Genomic DNA, 19281 nt, shown 5'->3' with positions numbered 1-19281 from the left:
TACCTGGCTTATTTTTTTGTTGTTGAACTTACTTTCTGACAGGTACTTTCTGTCTAGTATTACTTGGGTAACTCTTTCTCTCTCTCTCTCTCTCTCTCTCTCTCTCTCTCTCTCTCTCTCTCTCTCTCTCTCTCTCTTTCTCTCATGCATGTGTGTGCATGTACATGTGGTATGCTTCAGAGGCCAGAAAAGGTCATCAGATTCCCCCAGAGCAGAGCTTCTTGGCAGTTCTGAACCACCCAGTATTTGTAATTAATTAATTAATTCCAATCCTCTGCAAGAAGCAAGTGCACATAAGCCCAGAGCCATCTCTCCAGCCCTGTCTCTGGGTTTCCTTACTTACATTATGCAACTCACAGGTCCCAGCAGTACTTCCCAGTCTCCTTTCAATGACTTAGTAACAGGATTGCTCAAAATAAAATGTGGACTGAGGGACAGCAGTAAAAACCAAACCAACCACTTTGGGGTGTTCTCCCTGTCCAAGCCTGGTGGGGTGAAACCTCACCTTTCTCTAGAGTCCAGGAGTTCACCTGTGACCAGCTGGTGAGCTGGCAGGGGGGTGGGGGAATCGAGTTCCCCTACAATTGATTCGTTAGTGTGACTAACTCTTTCCAGGTGGTTCCAGGCTGCACCTGTTTTACTACAGTCAGTTCATATCTATTCTTACTTAACCTTGTTCCATAACCTCCCAGGCTTTCCCTGGGCAGGAAACTCTGAATCCTACTGCATTCAAAAGGAAATGCTTTAAAAAAAATAATAATAATAATGGAAGCAGAGAGAAAATGCAAATGAAATATTTCCTTTCTTACCAAGTCAGGAAGTGGGGAAATGGCAAGACTTCTTTAGTGAATAATTTGACCCTTGGTAGGTCACAAATGAGAGAGGGTCACAGGATCTCTGCACATAGAAATGCTCCAGCCAGGCAGTGGTGGCACACACCTTTAATCCCAGCACTTGGGAAGCAGAGGCAGGCAGATTTCTGACTTCGAGGCCAGCCTGGTCTACAGAGTGAGTTCCAGGACGGCCAGGGCTACTCGGAGAAACCCTGTCTCGAAAAAAACAACAACAACAAAAATAATAATAATAAAAATAAAAAAAATACATGCATACAAGACCTGTACAGTGAACATACCAGTTGTCATGGGAACATGGATGGTGGAGAGCATCACAAGGCCCCATCCCTACATGAAGAGCTACAGGCGTCAGTGGCCACCAAGGAAGGCAGAATCCATTTTCTCCACTGATGAACTAACTCTGGAATAGGGTATCCAATCCCAAGCGAAGCACAAACAGCACTAAATGTAATATGTATGCATATATACATGTATATCATAGAAATATATATATCATAGAAAGAAAGGTCATTCATTAATTTGAGAAGGGATGGGGGACTTGGGAGGAATTGGAGTGAGATATCAGGTGTAAATGATGTGACTGTATACTAAGTATAAAATTCTCAAAAAACTATTAAAATATTTCATAATTTAGTAAACTGCTTAAGATTTTGATGACAAAAAGTAAGGTAAATATGAGCAAAACGCAATGCCATACATGTCAGAAAATGTCATGATGAAATCCATTATTTTCTATACCAACTTTAAAATTGGCAAAAGAAAAAAAATACAATTTAAGATGATAGAAAATTCAAGAGGTGAAAGATTCTTACTCTCTAAATTCTTACTGGCTAGCAAGGGAAGATCTGCAAAACAAAGCCAATTACAATGAAATAGGAAAACTATCCAATTCAAACTGCGTGTGTTAGCTTTATGTTAATACACAGCAATGCCCACTTTATTCACAGGGTGGGGAGATACCTTCCAAGACCATATCCCCCTCCCCACCTCAATAGAATCTTGAACCATAAAGGGTTTTAAATGTCACTTTGTCACAGTCTCAATTGAGCAATACCTAAATCAGATGTGGGGGCGGGGGGCAGTCTGTGGGGGTTGTCTTGATGGTTAATTGTTGTGGGAAGACCCACACTGAGTCTGGATGCCCCATTTTCATGAGTGGGTGGGCCTGTGTAATAGTGAAGAAAGCTACCCAAGTGGAAGCCGTCAGCAAGCAGGCTAGAATATATGTGTTTATTCTCTCTGCTCCTGGCTGGATACAATCTAACTGCTGGAGTTCCTACCTTGATCTTCCCTCCCTCATGGACTGCAACCTGGAATTGTAAGCAGAAGAAACCCTTGTCCTGTCCCGTTAGGCACAGCAGAAGATTAGCAGTGTTATCTCCTCTTAAACAACAATTATAACGATACATTGTAACACAGTTGACAGCTATACACTGTAACACAGTTGCCAGCAATACACTGTAACATAGTTGCCAGCGCCACTGTGCTTGCCTTTGGGGGCCATCATTAAACAACCCTAGGATTACTCAGCAGCAGTGTTTTGATACGCCACAACAGAGCTGACAAATGCAGCAGCTATGAAGTGCAGGAGTGTGGCACGCAGTGTGTGCATATGCTGGACAAAGAGACAATTCATGTCCAGGGCAGGAAAGAGTGGGATGAAGCAAGATTTTTATCACGTTATTCAGAATGGTACAAGATTGAAAACTTACGAATTATTTATTCTTGGACTCTTCCATTTCATGTTTGTGGACCAAAGATGACTGTAGGTGACTGTTGAAACTACAGATAGAGGCAGGCTACTGCCCACTGCTTCGTTCCAGAGAAAGAGATGATGTCACACAGTCAGATCTTAGTGATCAGCAGGCTGAGCCAAGGGAACCGCATTCTACAAAGAGAGGGTCACATTTAGCAGATGCAAGAAAAGTCTTCTCCTGTAACTAATAGCCTAGAAGTAGATCAACCCAAGACATGGCAGGACGGGGTGCCACAGAGGGGAGTAGGACTGGAAGAAGTTGTTATGACTTCTGAGGTACAACCTTCCTTAAACAGGTATTAGGGGCTAGTGAGATGGCTCAGCAGTCGAGAACACTTGCTGCTCCACCCTGAGGCCCAGAATTCAGCTCCCTATAACAGCAGGGTGAGTTCATAAATACCTGGAACCCAGCTCCAGAGAAACTCATGGTGTCTCTGGCCTCCCCGGACACCTGCACTTAGCTGTGCGCATACACACATGAATGAGTACACACAGACATACATGAAACCTTTTTGAAAGAAAGAAAAAAAAAACTATTCTTTATAAAATGCTCCCATGGTATGTTTATTGTTTGTATTTCTTAAAGCAGTGAGTGGTGGTTTGAATCTGGCATTTGGGGTATTTGGGGGGCAGGGAATGACACCTGGTCTTTGGATCTGGTGACAGATGTTTCATGAACAACTGGAGATAAATTTCATTTTCCTCATGCCTCTCAAATTGGTCTTAAGCCTGAAATTGCCCAAACTACTCACAGACCACAGACCCAGAGGAAAGAAACTGTTTCTCATCAGTGGCATGTGTTCCCTAGGCTTGTTTGAAACGACAGGAAAACAAGAAAGAACCAAATGAGAAGAAACAGGAGCAGCTGTGGGTGAGAGATACAAGTGACAGGTCCCGGTTCTCAAGCGGGTCGTCATGCAAACAGGTACGGAGAATTTAAGTCTTGTGTGTGTGTGTGTGTGTGTGTGTGTGTGTGTGTGTGTGTGTGTGAAAACCAACTCCAAAAGGAACCTATTGGAGCTATCAATTGATAAAGAGCTTGCTTCACAAACCTGAGAATCTGAGTTCAATTTCCAAAACCCATTTTAAAACAAACAAGCAAACAAAAAGTCAATTGTGGTAGTGTGTGCTTGGAGTCCCAGAGCTGCGGAGATAGACACAGGAGGATTCCTGGAGCCTGCTGGCCAGATAGCCTGCCAGAACTGGGAGAACCCCGAGCCAGTAAGAGAACACCACCATCTCAACCTCCCCCCCCAAAAAAAATAAACCAAGGTATGTGATGCTCAAGGTCCAACACCCAAGATGTCTGTAAAGCTGGTTACCATTGCTCAAACAGCTGGAGGTAAATATCATTTCATACACATGTGAACACACGTGGACATGAATACTAATAAAATAGAAGCTAGCTGTAGAATCCAAAAGGCAAGGGCAAGGAAGACATGTGCCAGATGCTCCCATCCTGGATGCCACCTGTCATACCCAAGCATCCCTTGCTGGGCCTGCTCTTGTCCCCTGGTGGTGAAGGACCTGACATTCCTGGTCTAAGATATGCATTCATCTTAGAGTCCAAGGTGCTGGGTCTCCTCAAATCCAGCACCATGTTTGTGGCTTCTGATCTAACCCTTTGCTTCACTGACTCTGGCTTTAATTTACACGCAGAGAGCAAAAGGCAATGAAAACTACATATATAGTAACTGGCAATTGTTTAGACATTTTTGTGTTATATGATAATAATTAAGAACAATGTAGTATTACAGCAATATTACAGTGTTCACAGAATGTGAGTGTGAATACCTTTGTAAACTGTACTCAGCACTTCACATGCAGGACCTCATTTCATTTTCATAGATACATATATGCCCATCTACCTACCTATCTGATATAAGCATATAGTTTCCTTTTGTTTTTGAGACAGAGTATTATGTGTCTCAGGCTAACCTCAAACAGGTTATGTAGCCAAGGCTGTTCTTGAACTCCTGATCATCCTGATTCTACTTCACAGATGCTAGAATTATAGGCAAAGGCCACCACATTTGGCTTAGTATATAATATTAAGACATATAAGTCCTGGAGAGATGACTCAGTGGTTAAGAGCACCAACTGCTCTCCCAAAGGTCCTGAGTTCAATTCTGGGCAACTGCACGGTGGCTCACAGTCCTCTGTATTGTGGTAGAGGGATGGCTCAGTGGTTAAGAGCACTGACTGCTCTTCCAGAGGTCCTGAGTTCAATTCCCAGCAACCACATGGTGGCTCACAACCATCTATAATGAGATCTGATGCCGTCTTCTGGTATGTTTGAAAACAGCTAGAGTGTACTCAAATACATAAAATAAATAATTTTTTTTAAAAAAATTTAAAAAGACATATAAATGGCATTGTGGTGCATATAATCACAGCACATAAGAGGCAGGAAAATCAGCAGTTTGATGCTAGCCTGAGCTAACAGCAGTTTGGTGCTAGCCTGAGCTAACAGCAGTTTGGTGCTAGTCTGAGCTAACAGCAGTTTGATGCTAGCCTAAGCTAACAGCACCCCTACCCCACCCTAGTTTACTTTCTATTGATATAATAAACACCATGAGCAGAAGCAACTCTGAGAGGAAAGGGTTTGTTTCATCTTACCGCTCATCATAAAGGGAAGGCAGGGAAGGAACTAAAGCAGACCCTGGAAGGGCGCTGCTTACTGACCTAGTCTCTCTAGAGCTCACCCAGCTTTTTTATAGCATCCAGGACCACCTACTCAGGGGTGGCACCACCCACAATGGTCTGACCCTCTCACATCAGTCATTAATCAAGAATATGTCCCCAGCCGACCAATCAATGGAAGCATTTTCTCAATTGAGGTTCCCCTTGCCAGATGACACTAGCTTGGATCAAGCTGACAAAACACTAACCAGGGCTTTTTATGAACTCATGGATACACACACACACCTTGGCCATGTTACAGATGACAACTTGCTTCAAGTGGTCCTAAGGAGCCTTAACTACAATTTCATAGGCGATTGCAGTGGCAAGGGCATTCCATCCCAGAGTGTCTCCTGCTTAAGGTCTCCTGTGTCTAAGTATTTTACTTATCCCATGTAAGAACTAAAAGACCACAAACTGCCTCCAACCTTGGCTGTTAGCAAGGCGAATTGATTTAAGGTGAGTAAAATACCCTTTATGAATTCTTATTTAATATTTTATGCCTGAAACAGACTCCCGAGGAGGGATTGTCTCTTTCCTACCAGAGGCATGGATCTCTGAGACAGATCTCGGATACCCAATATCAATCAAGCTCTTGATTCCTTCTTTAATCTATGATGTTCACACAGTAGTTATTTAATGTTCAAAGGACACCTTAAAAACATCAGTGATTGATGTTTATGGATGTAGCTGTTTCTCTGGGAGAGATATATACTCCCTATTAAGGGGTATAAAAGCACACGATAAACTATCCCACCTAGAGTCTGAAGGTGAAAGAGACTATCTCACCACATTGGCAGCTGCCAGAATGCTTCTCCTGGGTCTCTTCCTGCTGGTCAAGGACTAAATATAAAACCTGCTGCTGACACCAAGGGCGTGAGGTTAATCCAAAAATTAAAGCTGGTTTGGTTAGAGAAACATATTTTTAGCACTAAGATAAATTCTGGCACTTTTACATTTAGAATAAAAAAAAAAAATCAAGAACAGATACAAAACAAAAACAAAACAAAAACAAAACCCGTGATGTAATTTTAAGGCAGACAACAGCACTTAGCAGTTCCTAGATTGGGATTCCCAAACAAATGAACACCTGGGTCCTGCCTTTTCATATAGAGGGTCACATACCAGGTCACAGCCATGATTCACAACAGACAGTGCACACTCCTCTGGACCACTCCAGACTCATCAGCTGATGTTCCTCTCTGCCAGCACCATTGGATAAGCTGCTGTCAGATGCCTGTAGCTCTCTCTTCCCGCTATAAAAAAATCACCCTTTCAACCATGGTCACACCAGCCAGCCCTCAGACCACTTCCAAACAAGGGTGTGGCTGTCCCTTTAAAAGTAACTATGTAAAATGGCTTCTGTTGTCATAGACTACTTGGATCTGATTTTCTAACTCAATTTTATGTTTACTTATACCCAACATGAAGTAACAGCAGACATCACATAAAACTAACCATTTCTATTAAAAGGCAAGGCCAGGAGGCCAGGCATGGTGCTACACACCTTTAATCCCAGCACTCGGGAGGCAAAGAAAAGACTGTGTGAGCTAGAGGCCTGCTTGGTATACACAGCAAGCTCCAGGCCAACCAAGGCTACATGGTCAGACTCTGTCAGGGAAAAGGGAAGAGGAGGAGGAGGAAGATGACAAGGTGCTACCACGCCTATGAAACTATACTTGCAAATCAACTTTAATTCTTCAAATAATATTCCCAACGGCTTGATCTTGCTTGTATAGTATCTTCAAGGTCCCACCTTCTCGCTGAGAACACAGATAGAATCTGAACTTTCCACGATGGTTTACACTTCTGCTTACTCTCATCATTTGAGACACCGGGGATACTACGACATTCGACTCTGGACACAAGAGAGAGAAAGAGCAACATGGTAGAGACAGTATTATTGATGTATGACATGTGTGCTTGCATGACTATCCTGCTCTGCTCTGGTACAAAAAAAAGGGGGGGGGGCTGGGGGCAAGGTCCCTTAAGAGACTCAAAGCACATGCAAAAAAAACCCAAACCAAACAAACAAACAAACAAAAAACCCTCCAAAACCTCTAACCCGAGGACCGAGGGCTCGTTTGAGCCCTCAGGCTTCTGCAGCAGTCCATTTGTTAGTGCCTCAGCCAGCCCTGCAGGACACAACCCCCAAGGGAATGCACAACTTATTAAATAAGCCTCTTCTTGAAGGGTGCACAGTGCCAGGGGCTGCTGGACCAACTCTCTCAGGGACTCTAAGATAAGAAAGAAGAAAGCTGGCATCTCTCAAAGGAGAACCAGGCCAGACAGATCCAATTTCCAGAGCCCAGCATATTGAATGTCACACCAGGCAAAACATCATTGGTCAATCAGAAAAGGGCTGGAAAAAGATACAGACAAGCGAGATCCTGCGAACCAAACAACCCCTTCCAACGGGTGGGGAGATGCACCCAGTCATTTCCTTCCAGAGATTTCAGAGCCTCGAACTCTGGGTAACATTTTGCATCTGACTTGGGAAGGCAGGCATATCCCCTGATTTGAGTGGCTAGTGGGAAAGTCGGTTGTTGAATTCATGGAAAATTTTCTGACATTCTATCATTCTTTGAAGCTCTCCATAACCAAATTTTGACACTTGTATCGTGGTTGTCATCACTGGGTCATTTCTTAATCCAGACTCCAACTGTCGAATTTCTGATGAGCTTGGAACAAAGGAGGCGTTTACCATCAAGTAAGAGCTCTGTGTCAAGCTGTCATTTCCAGACTCCTGCCTCAAGGTGGGCCAATCATCCTCAGTGGCTGCTCCTGGACACACTTCCTCTTCATAACCTGAGGCTCTCTAGGTGTGCAAAGGTTGTGCTTTAAGTTCAAAGTGAAGCAGTCCCTGTCAAGCCTGTTACTGAGACACTCTTTAGTGAGGTGCCTTCCAAGTGCAGAGAACACAGCAGAAGACATCGTGTCACTGTGTACATTTAAGCAAAGAGCCTCAGGCTTCCAAGGGGCAGGATCATCGTGAGAATGAAGGAACTTTCTGAGAGATAAGCTTACATTAAATCATGTCCATAAACTTCCTTGTTAGCCAGTTCTACCACAAATGATGCCCCAACAGGCATCAGTGAAGAAACAGGTTCTGTGGCTTCTAGAACATTTTCCTTCACCTCTGCCTCATGCCCCAATGTGACGTCACTTCTCATAAACTTTTCTAGAGGGTTAGAGGACAACATTGTGAACTGCTTGAAGCAATTAGAATTTATAATGGAGATAGACAGTAGCTCTGCATATCCATCTAGAAGTTGGGTAATTATAAATCAGTGTCCATAGAAGAAGTAGCCCTTACCTCCACTAGCCCATCACAGCTGCTCTGACTGATAGGGGTACCAAGATATATTGTTCTCTCTAACCTTAATGGAGAATAGCCATGATCTGATATGAGGTGAGGGGCAGAGCAGGGGGATACTGAGGGTAGGCAGCAAGCCTGCATGAGGAGACTCCATGTGAGCCTTCCTTGTCTTCTGGATCCCATATCCTTGCTCAAGGACCAGAGACAAGCTGTCTCCATTTATCCTCACTAAGAAGGAAGATGGAGCGGCTAGAGAGATGGCTCAGTGGTTACGTGCTCTGCCAGAGGACCGTGGTTCTTTTCTTAGTACCCACATCAGGTAGATAACAACCACTGATCTCCAACTCCCGGATCTGTAGGCACATTCATGGTACACGCGCGCACACACACATACACACACACGAACACACACACATGAGCACAGGAATGTGCACATATGCACACACACATACACAAAGTGAACACATACACAAAGAAAAAGGATGAGATTCAGCTCAGCTTTTCCACGAGCATCCTTCACTTTGCTGGTAGGGATGGGGTTATCATCCTTCAACACCCAGCAGCAGAACAAGTAAATATTTAGATTGCAGGTCACAAAGACCCAGAATTATACTGGAAAATGGTGTAGGCAGTTTACCTGATACCGAGAAGCAGCTGGTCACGGCCCAGGCCTGCTTACTGTAATGTTTACTTCAGTGAGGTCACCAAACCTCCCAGCAAGCAAAATAAGCTTCAGAAAGAAAAGCTGTAGCCCAACATAAACACCGTAATTGTTTTGTCCATGAGAATCCATGCAGACTCAGGAGATTAGAAAACAAAGCCTCTTCAAGTAACCTGCAGTGTCAAAAAAAAAACAAAAAACCTGTGTTGAGGTTGGCTCAGTGCCAACTGGGCAAACGTTCAGATCAGAGCTGGGACCCCAAGCACCCAAGTAAAAGCTGGGCATGATGGCACAGGTTTGCGAAGGAGGGTGGCTCTCCTCCGCTCCCTACCCAGCCAGTCTAGCTAACTGGTGACCTGCAGACTGAGAGACCCTGGCTCCATATGATAGGCCCTTGGCATGGAGGTTCATGCCTTTAATCCCAGCACTTAGGAAGGAGAGATAGGGGGGAGAGGGGGGGTGATGACCTCTGTGAGTTCAAGGCCATCCTAATCTACAGAGCAAGTTCCAGAACAGCCAGGGCCACAGTGAGACACTATATTAAAATAAATAAGATGGAAAACAATTGAAGATAATACCTAATGTGGTCCTCTGGTCTACACACACACACACACACACACACACACACACACACAATCTCTAAATAGGGATAGCAAAGATCTAAAACTATGTTGAACATTCTAGCAGTAGTTGTAATACAAACTTGTAATCTCAGCACTCAGGAGATGGAAGGGCGAGGATCAGGAGCAGCCTCTCGCTCGAGGACATCCTTTCCATAGTGAGTTCAAGCCTTGCCTAGGCTACCTGAAACACTGACTCAAAAAATAAATAAATAAACAAGATAAAAAGTAGGGTCAGACAGATAGTTCAGTGGGTAAAGGCACTGCCTGTGCAAGCTGGGCAGCTGGAATTTCTAGCCCTGTCACCTCCACACAGAAATGTGAAAGGAGAAAAGACTCCAGAGTCACCTGACTTCCACATCTTGGGGATACCACCCTTGCACTCACAATAATACAAATTTTACTTTTCATTTTTAAGTGTGTGAGCACCTCCATGCATGTATGCAAACTACATGTGTACCTGATGCCAAAGGGATCCAGAAGACAGCATCAGACACCCTGGAACTAGAGCTATAGATGGTTGTGGATCATCTCTTCAGGCTTTAACTAAAAAATTACCACATAATTAAAATAAAAACACATTCTTTTTTCCAAATTTACTTCCACTTGCTCAGCAGCCACCCAGCGAATGATGGACACAGTTGGACCATAATGATAAATAGCATCTCCATTGTGACTGAGAGTCAGTTGGGATCAGAACTGTTCCAGGTGATGTTCAAGTCCAAAACAAAACAAGACTCCATGGACCAGAAAAGTAATTCTGTTTCCCAGAAGCTGGACCTGCAAACGTCACAGCTGATAGTTCAGGGGAGTCTGGGACTTTCTGGCTGTGTGTGTGTGTGTGTGTGTGTGTATCTCAGGCTCCTTTCCTCACCTGTGTGTGTATTTGTCCTAACCTTCCTGTGGAACATTGACTTCTCCTCTTTCAAAGGGCTCTCAGGCGGTTGTTCTCTCATTAATCTGTCAATGTCAGCCTGCTGTCACCCTCAGCACAGTCGTGAAAGCAGCCACAGCTTAGAATATGACATCTGTGTTCCATGAGTCACACTTTAAATTTTCTCTGAGTTCTGCTTATCTATTGTGGGGCTCCTTGAGGGCCAGGCCTTTTTTCCTTCTGGCCTGTGTGCTAAAGATGAGGCAGGCCACACACACACACACACACACACACACACACACACACACACACACACAGGTGTACACACTTGGGCCCCACCCTGGGAAGCTGAGTCATCTCTGACACCTGGTGTGGTGTTCATCTCAGTTGCCCTCTTAACTCTAGCACACATCCCGCACCCTGGCTGTGCACCTGGGCACCAGTGGCTCTGCACACAGCCTCTGCAGTAGACACCCGTCTCTGCCTGCCAGCCAGCAAGTGCGCCACCGGGTGGGAATGTGCAACCCACAGTCCAACAAGCCTGGATCTGAGGGAATTGTCCTGTGAGCCTGTTTACCATCTTGGAAAGCTGTGGACTTGTTCATCGGAGTGCCTGAAAACCCCTCACTCTCACGCGGCTGGATGTGTCATCTCCCCTCAAGCTGGTTCCTCTTCCTGTGTTTTTATTTCTACTCCAGCCAGAATTCTGGCAGTTGTCTTAGACCCCGCCCAGCCCTCCCCTAGCCCTTCCTCCTCACAGGATACCTAAGCCTACTTGTTTTGTCTCCTCTCTAGGATCTGCCCACACATTTTCCCTGCTGGGCCATAGACTCTGTCTGTCTGTCTGGGTTACTGTAGTAATGGATTCTCTGGCCATCTTGCTTTTCTTTACCCTTCCCAGTCAGTCTAAAAGGCTACCACAAGAGAGATGCTTCTAGAAGCAAACTGAATGACAGCCATTTATTTAAAGCCCCTCACGACTTTCCCCACTGTCCCTGGGACCATGTTCAACACCTAGATGCCTATTGGCTTGACCCATACAGATGTCTCTACATGGACTGTCTAGGGTCTTGTGTGTTCTCAGAGCACCCTCTGGGCTCAGGCTCACCTTGGGATAAGGCCTTCTTTCCCTTAGACAGAGAAAGAGGAAACAGTTTATGGTTGCATTTCCGGTGTCCATCGTGCAGTAGGAGCCTAGGATTCACTTAATGGCTAATATGTTAGGAATAACCGAACCCTAATGTCAGAGCCTTGCCGCTACAGCAGCCAGAATGTGGACCCTCAGTTCACTTGGACAGGAGAGTGCCCAGTGGACTGGATTGAAATTAGTGACAGAAGCAAGGCTGTGCCAGGATTCAGTTCTTTTCCTGGTGTACTGCCTGTAAAGGCTCCTCATTGCCACAGGCAGGCCAGCAAACAGACACAAAACCAGCAGGGGGTGGAGCTTGGAGGGCAGAGAAACCCCAGAAGAGCCCCCAAAGGGCTCCTCAGGAGTCACAGGGACCTGAGTGTTAGCTGGTCCTTTCAGGAAACTGACCAGGTGGCATCAGATGGGCCTTCTGTGCTTAGATTAAAGATTCCCCCTCCTTCATGCAAACCTGGGGGCTGGAGGTCTTCTGCGGCAGCCGCAGGAAAGTGAAGAAGGAGTAACTGTATGGTTGGAAGAGCTGCAGGGTGCCATTCATCCTTCATTTGTGCATTTTGTAGCAGTCCCACCAGGTGATTTAAAAATAGGGTCTGACATTAAAATGGGGCAGCTGTCAGTTTGGGTTGGGTTGCCTCCGCAGAGCTGTCCTGCATCTCTCAGAAGACAAGCAAGTCAGCCTCACTCTTCTATGAGGCTGACCCTGCTGTGCAGCCGGCTTGACACCCACACCAATAGTGATCCCAGCTGAGAGAAATTGTTGGTACCATGAACAGGCGGCCTCTGGCCCAAACAGTTCCCTGAGTTAATTGGACTTTGCAGCTCAGAAACTGCAGAGAACATTATGATAAAACGTCTTTCCTTCCCCCTGTTTTTATACTATGAATCTCACTGTACTTCATTTTATTAAAATTATCTGCTTTTTAAAAATGGTTCCAATTAATTCCTGAAACAACAACAAAAACTTGTTAGAAACCAATTAAAATTCAGATATCGAAATCTTAAATTTTTTCAGTCGTAAGAGATGAGTATTCAGATGGGTGCCCACATTAAGTAGATTTTATAACACACAGCATTTCATCCTAAAATAGCCTTTTATTTTGTTTCCATAATGTTTCATTCATTAAAAAAATTAAAATATAATTATTTGTCAATTAAAAATAAAACAAATTTAAATTTTAAAATAATAAACTAAAATGCAGAAATTATAAATCATTTCTGTAAACCACAGTGTGTTAGGTGCTAGGAGTGCAGCGTAATGAATAAACCGTGTCCCTCAAGTCGCCCAGTGTGATTAAACTAAGACACCACAAAAAGCTGTAGCTCAACACAGTACCTGTCCAATCTGGCATAAAATCTTGGGGAGTTGGCTATGGTGACGGACACCTGTAACCCGCACCCAGTGGGTCAACCTAAGGTACATAGTGGGACCATAAGTGATTGGATGGATGGATGGATGGATGGAACAAAAGCAAGGGAAAGCTTCACAGAGAATGATAATTTTAGACTTTAACTCAGATCCTGCCATGGGAGTTGGAAGCAGAAGTTGTGAACAACCTAGCTGTCAGGTTACAGGAAATATACATGAGTCTTTTCCCAGGAGGTTCCTTCTCCATCTTGGTGTTAGGAAGATGGCCTCTTACCAGACACTGCACCAGCAAGGGGTTCTGTTTGTAGGACTTTAACACCTGCCCTCAGGACCAGGAAAGAGGAGGGCTCTCCACTGCTACTCCCAGAGCTCAGCTACTCCCAGAGCGCAGCTCCTGCATTTCGTTGGTTTGTGCAGTTGGATTCCATCCTCTTCTCTCACCAGTCCTACTGGTCTCCTGATTACTCTCACTTATTCAGTGAGGCTCTGGCAGGCAGTTGGTTCTCTGCCGTCCCCTTCCTGATCTCCAGACACATTATCTAATGACTTCAGCATCCATTTAGATAACCAAGCCACACCCTGGCCTCACAGTTCCCAAAGTGTCTCAAGTGTCCTCTTCCTTTACACATACACACATACACACACACACACACGCACACACACACACACACACACACACACGCACACAGGCACATCCTGCATCTTATTGTCACCCCAAAGGATCTTATTCATTACCACTAAAGAAAATGTCATCCACTTTGCATGGGCTCAGGGCCAGCAACCTCCAGGCAGTTCTCAAGGCTGCTCAGCTCCTTTACCTAAAACCTTTCTCCCAGGTTTCCAATCCGTCTCCTCTTCCCCCTCACTCCTTATTTCCACCCACTTCCAACTCTCCCTCTGTGCTTAGGATCCCCCCACTCGTGTCCAGCCCTTCCCTGCTGCTTGCGTCAGCCAACCCTGCAGAGGGCTTTCCCATCAGCATGTAGTCATGATCTAAAAGGAGACAGAACAGCCTTCCTTCCCCCGCTCCCCTCCACTAACTTCTCCTTCACACCCCAAGTTCCCCAAAGAATTATTTACACTGCCTGACTCCATTTCCCCACCTCCTCCTCTCTCCTCAGCCCACTCCAATCTGGTTTCCACACACATGTCGTTCTTCAGAAATGCTTTTTGTCAAGTGACTTCCACATCTCCCCACGGAGCAGCTTTGCATGGTGCTGGCCACACACACAGTACCACTCCCCAGGGGACGGCTACAGAGCCACTCTTGCCCTGGCTTCCTCCCCATCTCTGCAGGCACTTTATCTTTCTCTCCTCTCCTCATACTCCTCCACCCTGTTCCTGAATCCTGGGGTTCCTCGGGGTGTGGTTCTAATCTTACGATCTGCCTGGGCTTGGAGGCAGGGTCCGTCTTAGCCTTTGAGCCACAAGCCTCCTGAGCCTCAGGGTGAACTCTGTAGACTCATTACCTTAAAATTGTTTTCAGGCATAAAATAAGACACAGGCTTTCAAAGGAAACCACTTTTATGGAAATAGTCATCAAAATATTTTTAGAAAATTGTGATTCGGTAATGTATGTGCTTCCTTATTAACACGTTCGTTAACAAACGATGGGCAAAGAGGGTATTTTGAGACATCCGCAACAAATTTACTGAGATGTGAAAATATCTGTGACTTTCACGAGTGACAAAAATCTCAGGTCCTGCTCTTACTACAGTGGCTGGGCGCCTACAGCTTAGCTTGCAGGTGGAGATGGGTAGAGTGTGATTGTAAAGATGTCACTTGTCACCATCCAAGCTCATGCCTCACCAAGCCTCCTCCTCCTCTGTGTGCTTTCCTAAAGTTATCTTTAACATTGTAACTGCCAAAGTTGAGGGGCTAACCACCAGAGACTCCCAAATCTACACTTCCAGCTCAAACCCCACTTTTGATTCCCAGATTTAAAACTCTACTGCAGTCTTATTCCCTCTACTTGGATATCTGAAAAAAGACACCTCAAGCTGATCACAGGCCCCCAGCTAAAGCCCCCAGCTTGGCCCTTTATTCTTCCTTCAGCGTGTATCATTAAAATCTGACAGTCTACCCGCCCCCCCCCCGCATCCCCCTTCCCCCATGTTGAGTAAGTCCTACACATCTTACTTCCTTGGTATACTTTTGTTGTTATTGGTAGTGGTTTGGTTTCTGTGGCCCAAGCTATCCTCAAACTCCTCATTCTCGTGCCTCAGTCTCCTTAGTGCTGGGCCTGTGCTGCTGCACTGGGACCGATGTAACTTTGATCCATCTGCATAGCCGGTGTCACCACAGAGCTCCTTCAGTGGCCTCCCAACCAGTCCTCCTCCTCTCTTACCTACATCCAAATCCCGTTTTCCGTATCTTACTGTGGTAGTATTGTTGACAAGCAAATCCCATCTGTATGCCTGCTGAAGCTGCTTCTGTGGCTTTTAAAATAGGAACCAAACTTTGTTTGAAACTAACATGTCCTGTGGAACCTGAGGGTGTCTGCTGCTCTGGCCCTGGTCCACACTGGCCTCAGCCTTTAAGGTTTTTCTGTCTTGCCACACAGTCCACTAGCCCCTCAGCCAAACTCTGACTGCTTCTCCCCTGACTACAGGAGAACCCTTCTCTCCTCTTCTCACGTCTGCCACATGTCCCCTCTCTGCATTTGTGACCCCTGAAATTTTATAACTTTGTTAATAATGAGTTTTAACACACATGCACATGGAGGCGAGAGGACAGCCTCAGGTGTCACCCCCGTCCTTTGAGTCTGGTTTCTCTTTGGCCTGGAGCTCTCCAGTTAGCCTAGCCTCGCTGGCCCACACACCACAGGATCCTCCTGTCTCCTCTCCCCATAACTGAGATTACAAACACACACCACATCCAGCAATTCTGCATAGGTTCTGGGGACAGAACTCAGGTTCCTTAAATTTGCACTCTTAAACCACCCCCCTAGGCCACTGGTTCTCAATCTTCCTAGGGCTGTGACCCTTTAATACAGTTCCTCAAGTTCCATAAAATTATTTTATTGCTACTTCATAACTGTAATCTTGCTACTGTTATGAATTGTAATGTAAATATGATATGCAACCCCTTTGGGGTTGTGACCCACAAGTTGAGAATGCTGCCCTCGGCCCTTTAATTATGGTTTGATCACACAATCTATTTCTACTCCTTAAGAAGGCTCACAACCATCTGTAAATCCAGTTTCATGGGATCCAACGCCCTCTTCTGGCTTCCAGTACTAGGTTTGCCAAATAAGCCCTTTCTCCCTTAAGTTGCTTTTGGCAGAGTGTTTCACCACAGCAACTGAAAAGGGAAGTAAAACACCAAGCTCATCGGTTCTCAACCCCTCAACCAAAACCAAAAAGAAAAAAAGAAAGAAAAAAAGAAACAGGTAGACAATGGCCCCATCCAATGTGCACACAAAATAAATAAAATGTAAAATCAAAACTAAAACAGAAATGGGTCAAGTATATACTTGAAATAAATTAGATAAATGGACCTGTGTGATAAGAGTAAATTACATAAAAGTTGCAGATTAAAATTAAAAACTTATCCCCAAATGAAAATGGTTGTTTCTGTTGTTTTGTTTTTAAGATGGTGTTTATAAAAGTTATACATGAAGGGCCGTTCTCATGGACGTCTGCAGCGGTGTTTCTTGAGGATGATTTAGGAACAAAAAGAATTTTAAATCTTTGTGCTGCTTTTAATCTAGTAAGATAAATTCCCACTTTCAGGAGCTTAAGGGTTTAACTAAAGAGCCACATAAATGCTCTGCACAGTGCTGCTTCTCTTAGGAAAAGCTTGGAAGCCTTCGGCACGGCCAATGAAAGAATTATGACACTCATCCACGGAGCAGTAGATGTAAAGACAGAGAACCACGGAGAAGCCATAAGTTGTGTCTTGAAGATTTATTCTGAGTCAGATTTGTATCATAATCTGGGAACTATTTCATGTTTACTGCAGAATGAGACAAATGAATCAACACAGTAATATAATTAAAGAGTGACGATTCTAAATAGGCAGATAGAAATATAAAAGAAAGTCTATAGTGTTGATTCTTAATTAGAACTATTGCTGTGAGTTCATGAGTTTTTAAAGATATACATTTCTAATTTATCCCAAAGAAAGGAATCATAAACAATGTCACTGAGCAGCAATGGATTACATCTGGTCCACACACACACACACATACACACACCACACCACCCCTTTCCTTTTTTTCTTTTATTCTTTGCTCTTTTGAAGCAGTCTTGCTACATTGCCAAGGCTGGTTTTGAACTTTTGATCCTCGTTTTCTAATAGCCTTCTCAAGCCAGGTGTCATGGAGGAGGCCTGTGATTACAGCACTTGGGAGGTTTGTGGTCAGCCAGGACTATATGAACCCTGTCTCAAAAAAAAAAAAAAAATGTACAAAGCATTCTCAGACAAAAAGGATTAACGTTTCTTGGGAAATATCAAAGGCAGGCAAGGTCTGTTAGGTCTCAAACCTGGAACAAATGGCTGAGATACCTATTAGCATATCAAAGTGTACTCCCAGCATCCCATAGTCCCTACCTGTTACAGGATCCTCCAGTACCTAGTACACCCCTACCCCTTACCCTGAACTATCCAGCCCAGGCACTGTGCTGGGCTTTCCCTTCCCACAGCGTCTCTGGCCCCTATATACCTCAGTCTCTTGGCCCAGGCTGCCCCAGCTTCTTTCTTGCTCCCACCTGCACCCCCCCCCCCACATGGCCCAGCTCAGTCTGGCCACGTTCTCTCTGAACTCTCCCAGACATCTCTGTCTCTGCCCCTTTCTGCATTCTCCCTCATATCTACAATAAGCCTTCTCTGCCATTCCCAGGAGCGGTCATGTCTTCCTCTTCTTATCCAAGGCCCAAGACGGACTCTAACACTTTATTGTACTAGAAAGCCAAGGAGTACTAGAAAGAGCAAAAGCAGTGGGCTCTCACTCACCAATTTAAATCTAATAGTTTATGTTTGCGGCTGGGAGCATGCCAGAGCACTCGTGAAGCGGTCGGAGGACAGCTATGGGAAGCTGGTTCTCTGCTTGCACCATGTGGGTGTCGGAATGAATTCAGCTGTCAGGCTTGACACCTTTACCCGCTGAGTCATCTGCTGACCTCACTTCCCGTTTTAGATACAAAAATTTAAGCATCAAAATTTTGATAGGACTGAATGAAACATAAAGACCACATTATAGGTAAGCACCTAGACATGGTAGGCAGGGGCAGTATGCTCGCATGTGCGCACGTGTGGGGGCATGCACATGTGTGCTCATGCACATGTGGAGGCAGAGGTTAGTGGATATCTTCCTCGATTGTTTCTCTGACTTATCTTTTACATTTTTCACTGAACCTAGATTGGCTAGACTGATGGCAGAACTTCCCAAGGCTCCTCTGTATCTCCAGGTCTCTAGCACCCCCCCGCTTGGCTTTTTATGGGGTGCAGTGGCTCTGAACTCAGGTCCTCATGCTTGTTCAACGGGCACTTTACTAAGCGAACACCTCAACCCCAAGGGAGCACTGTGTCTGTCTGTCTGTCTGTCTGTCTGTCTGTCTGCCTTTGTCCATGTTTGTGTGTCTGCCTTTGTCTCTGTGTGTCTGTCTGTCTGCCTTTGTGTGTGTGTCTGTCCATCCATCTGTCTGTGTCTGTTTGTGGACACACTTGAGTTTGTGGGAAATGTGTGTTTGGAGGCCAGAATTCAGTGTCAGAGATTAATCTCCCTCCACTATTCTTAGAGGCAAGGTTTCTCCCTGTCTCTGGAATCACTGATCACCTAAGCTGGCTCTCCAGCAAACTCTAGGGGCCACTTGTCTCTGTCCCCAGTCTCTGCTCTTGGGTTGTACAACACACTATCACACACAGTTTCATCTGTGGGTGCTGGGGGTTTGAATTCAGCTCCTCACATTTGCATAGCAGTCTCCTTCCAACGGATCCATCTCCCCAGTCCCCAGAAAACACCCTTTTAAGAAGAAGAAAGGTAACTAGTAATTGGGGAA

The 19281-nt window shown here is 45.0% G+C and overlaps 1 protein-coding gene across 3 annotated transcripts in view; it reads left to right on the top strand.

The window, feature by feature from the left end:
- Nucleotides 1-19281, top strand: part of March10 (membrane associated ring-CH-type finger 10) — a 91218-nt gene that overhangs the window by 14689 nt on the left and 57248 nt on the right. For all 3 annotated transcript variants that reach the window (XM_021213702.1, XM_029546299.1, XM_021213703.1), the window contains one exon: nt 3419-3535. In XM_021213702.1, the coding sequence (XP_021069361.1) occupies nt 3419-3535 (117 nt within the window). The remainder of the gene's footprint in view (nt 1-3418; nt 3536-19281) is intronic.

The sequence above is a fragment of the Mus pahari genome, chromosome 14 (genome assembly GCF_900095145.1).
Source record: "Mus pahari chromosome 14, PAHARI_EIJ_v1.1, whole genome shotgun sequence".
In the NCBI taxonomy this organism is placed as follows: domain Eukaryota; kingdom Metazoa; phylum Chordata; class Mammalia; order Rodentia; family Muridae; genus Mus; species Mus pahari.
Note: the sequence above shows the minus strand (reverse complement) of the source record. Positions and strands in the feature narration are given on the sequence as shown.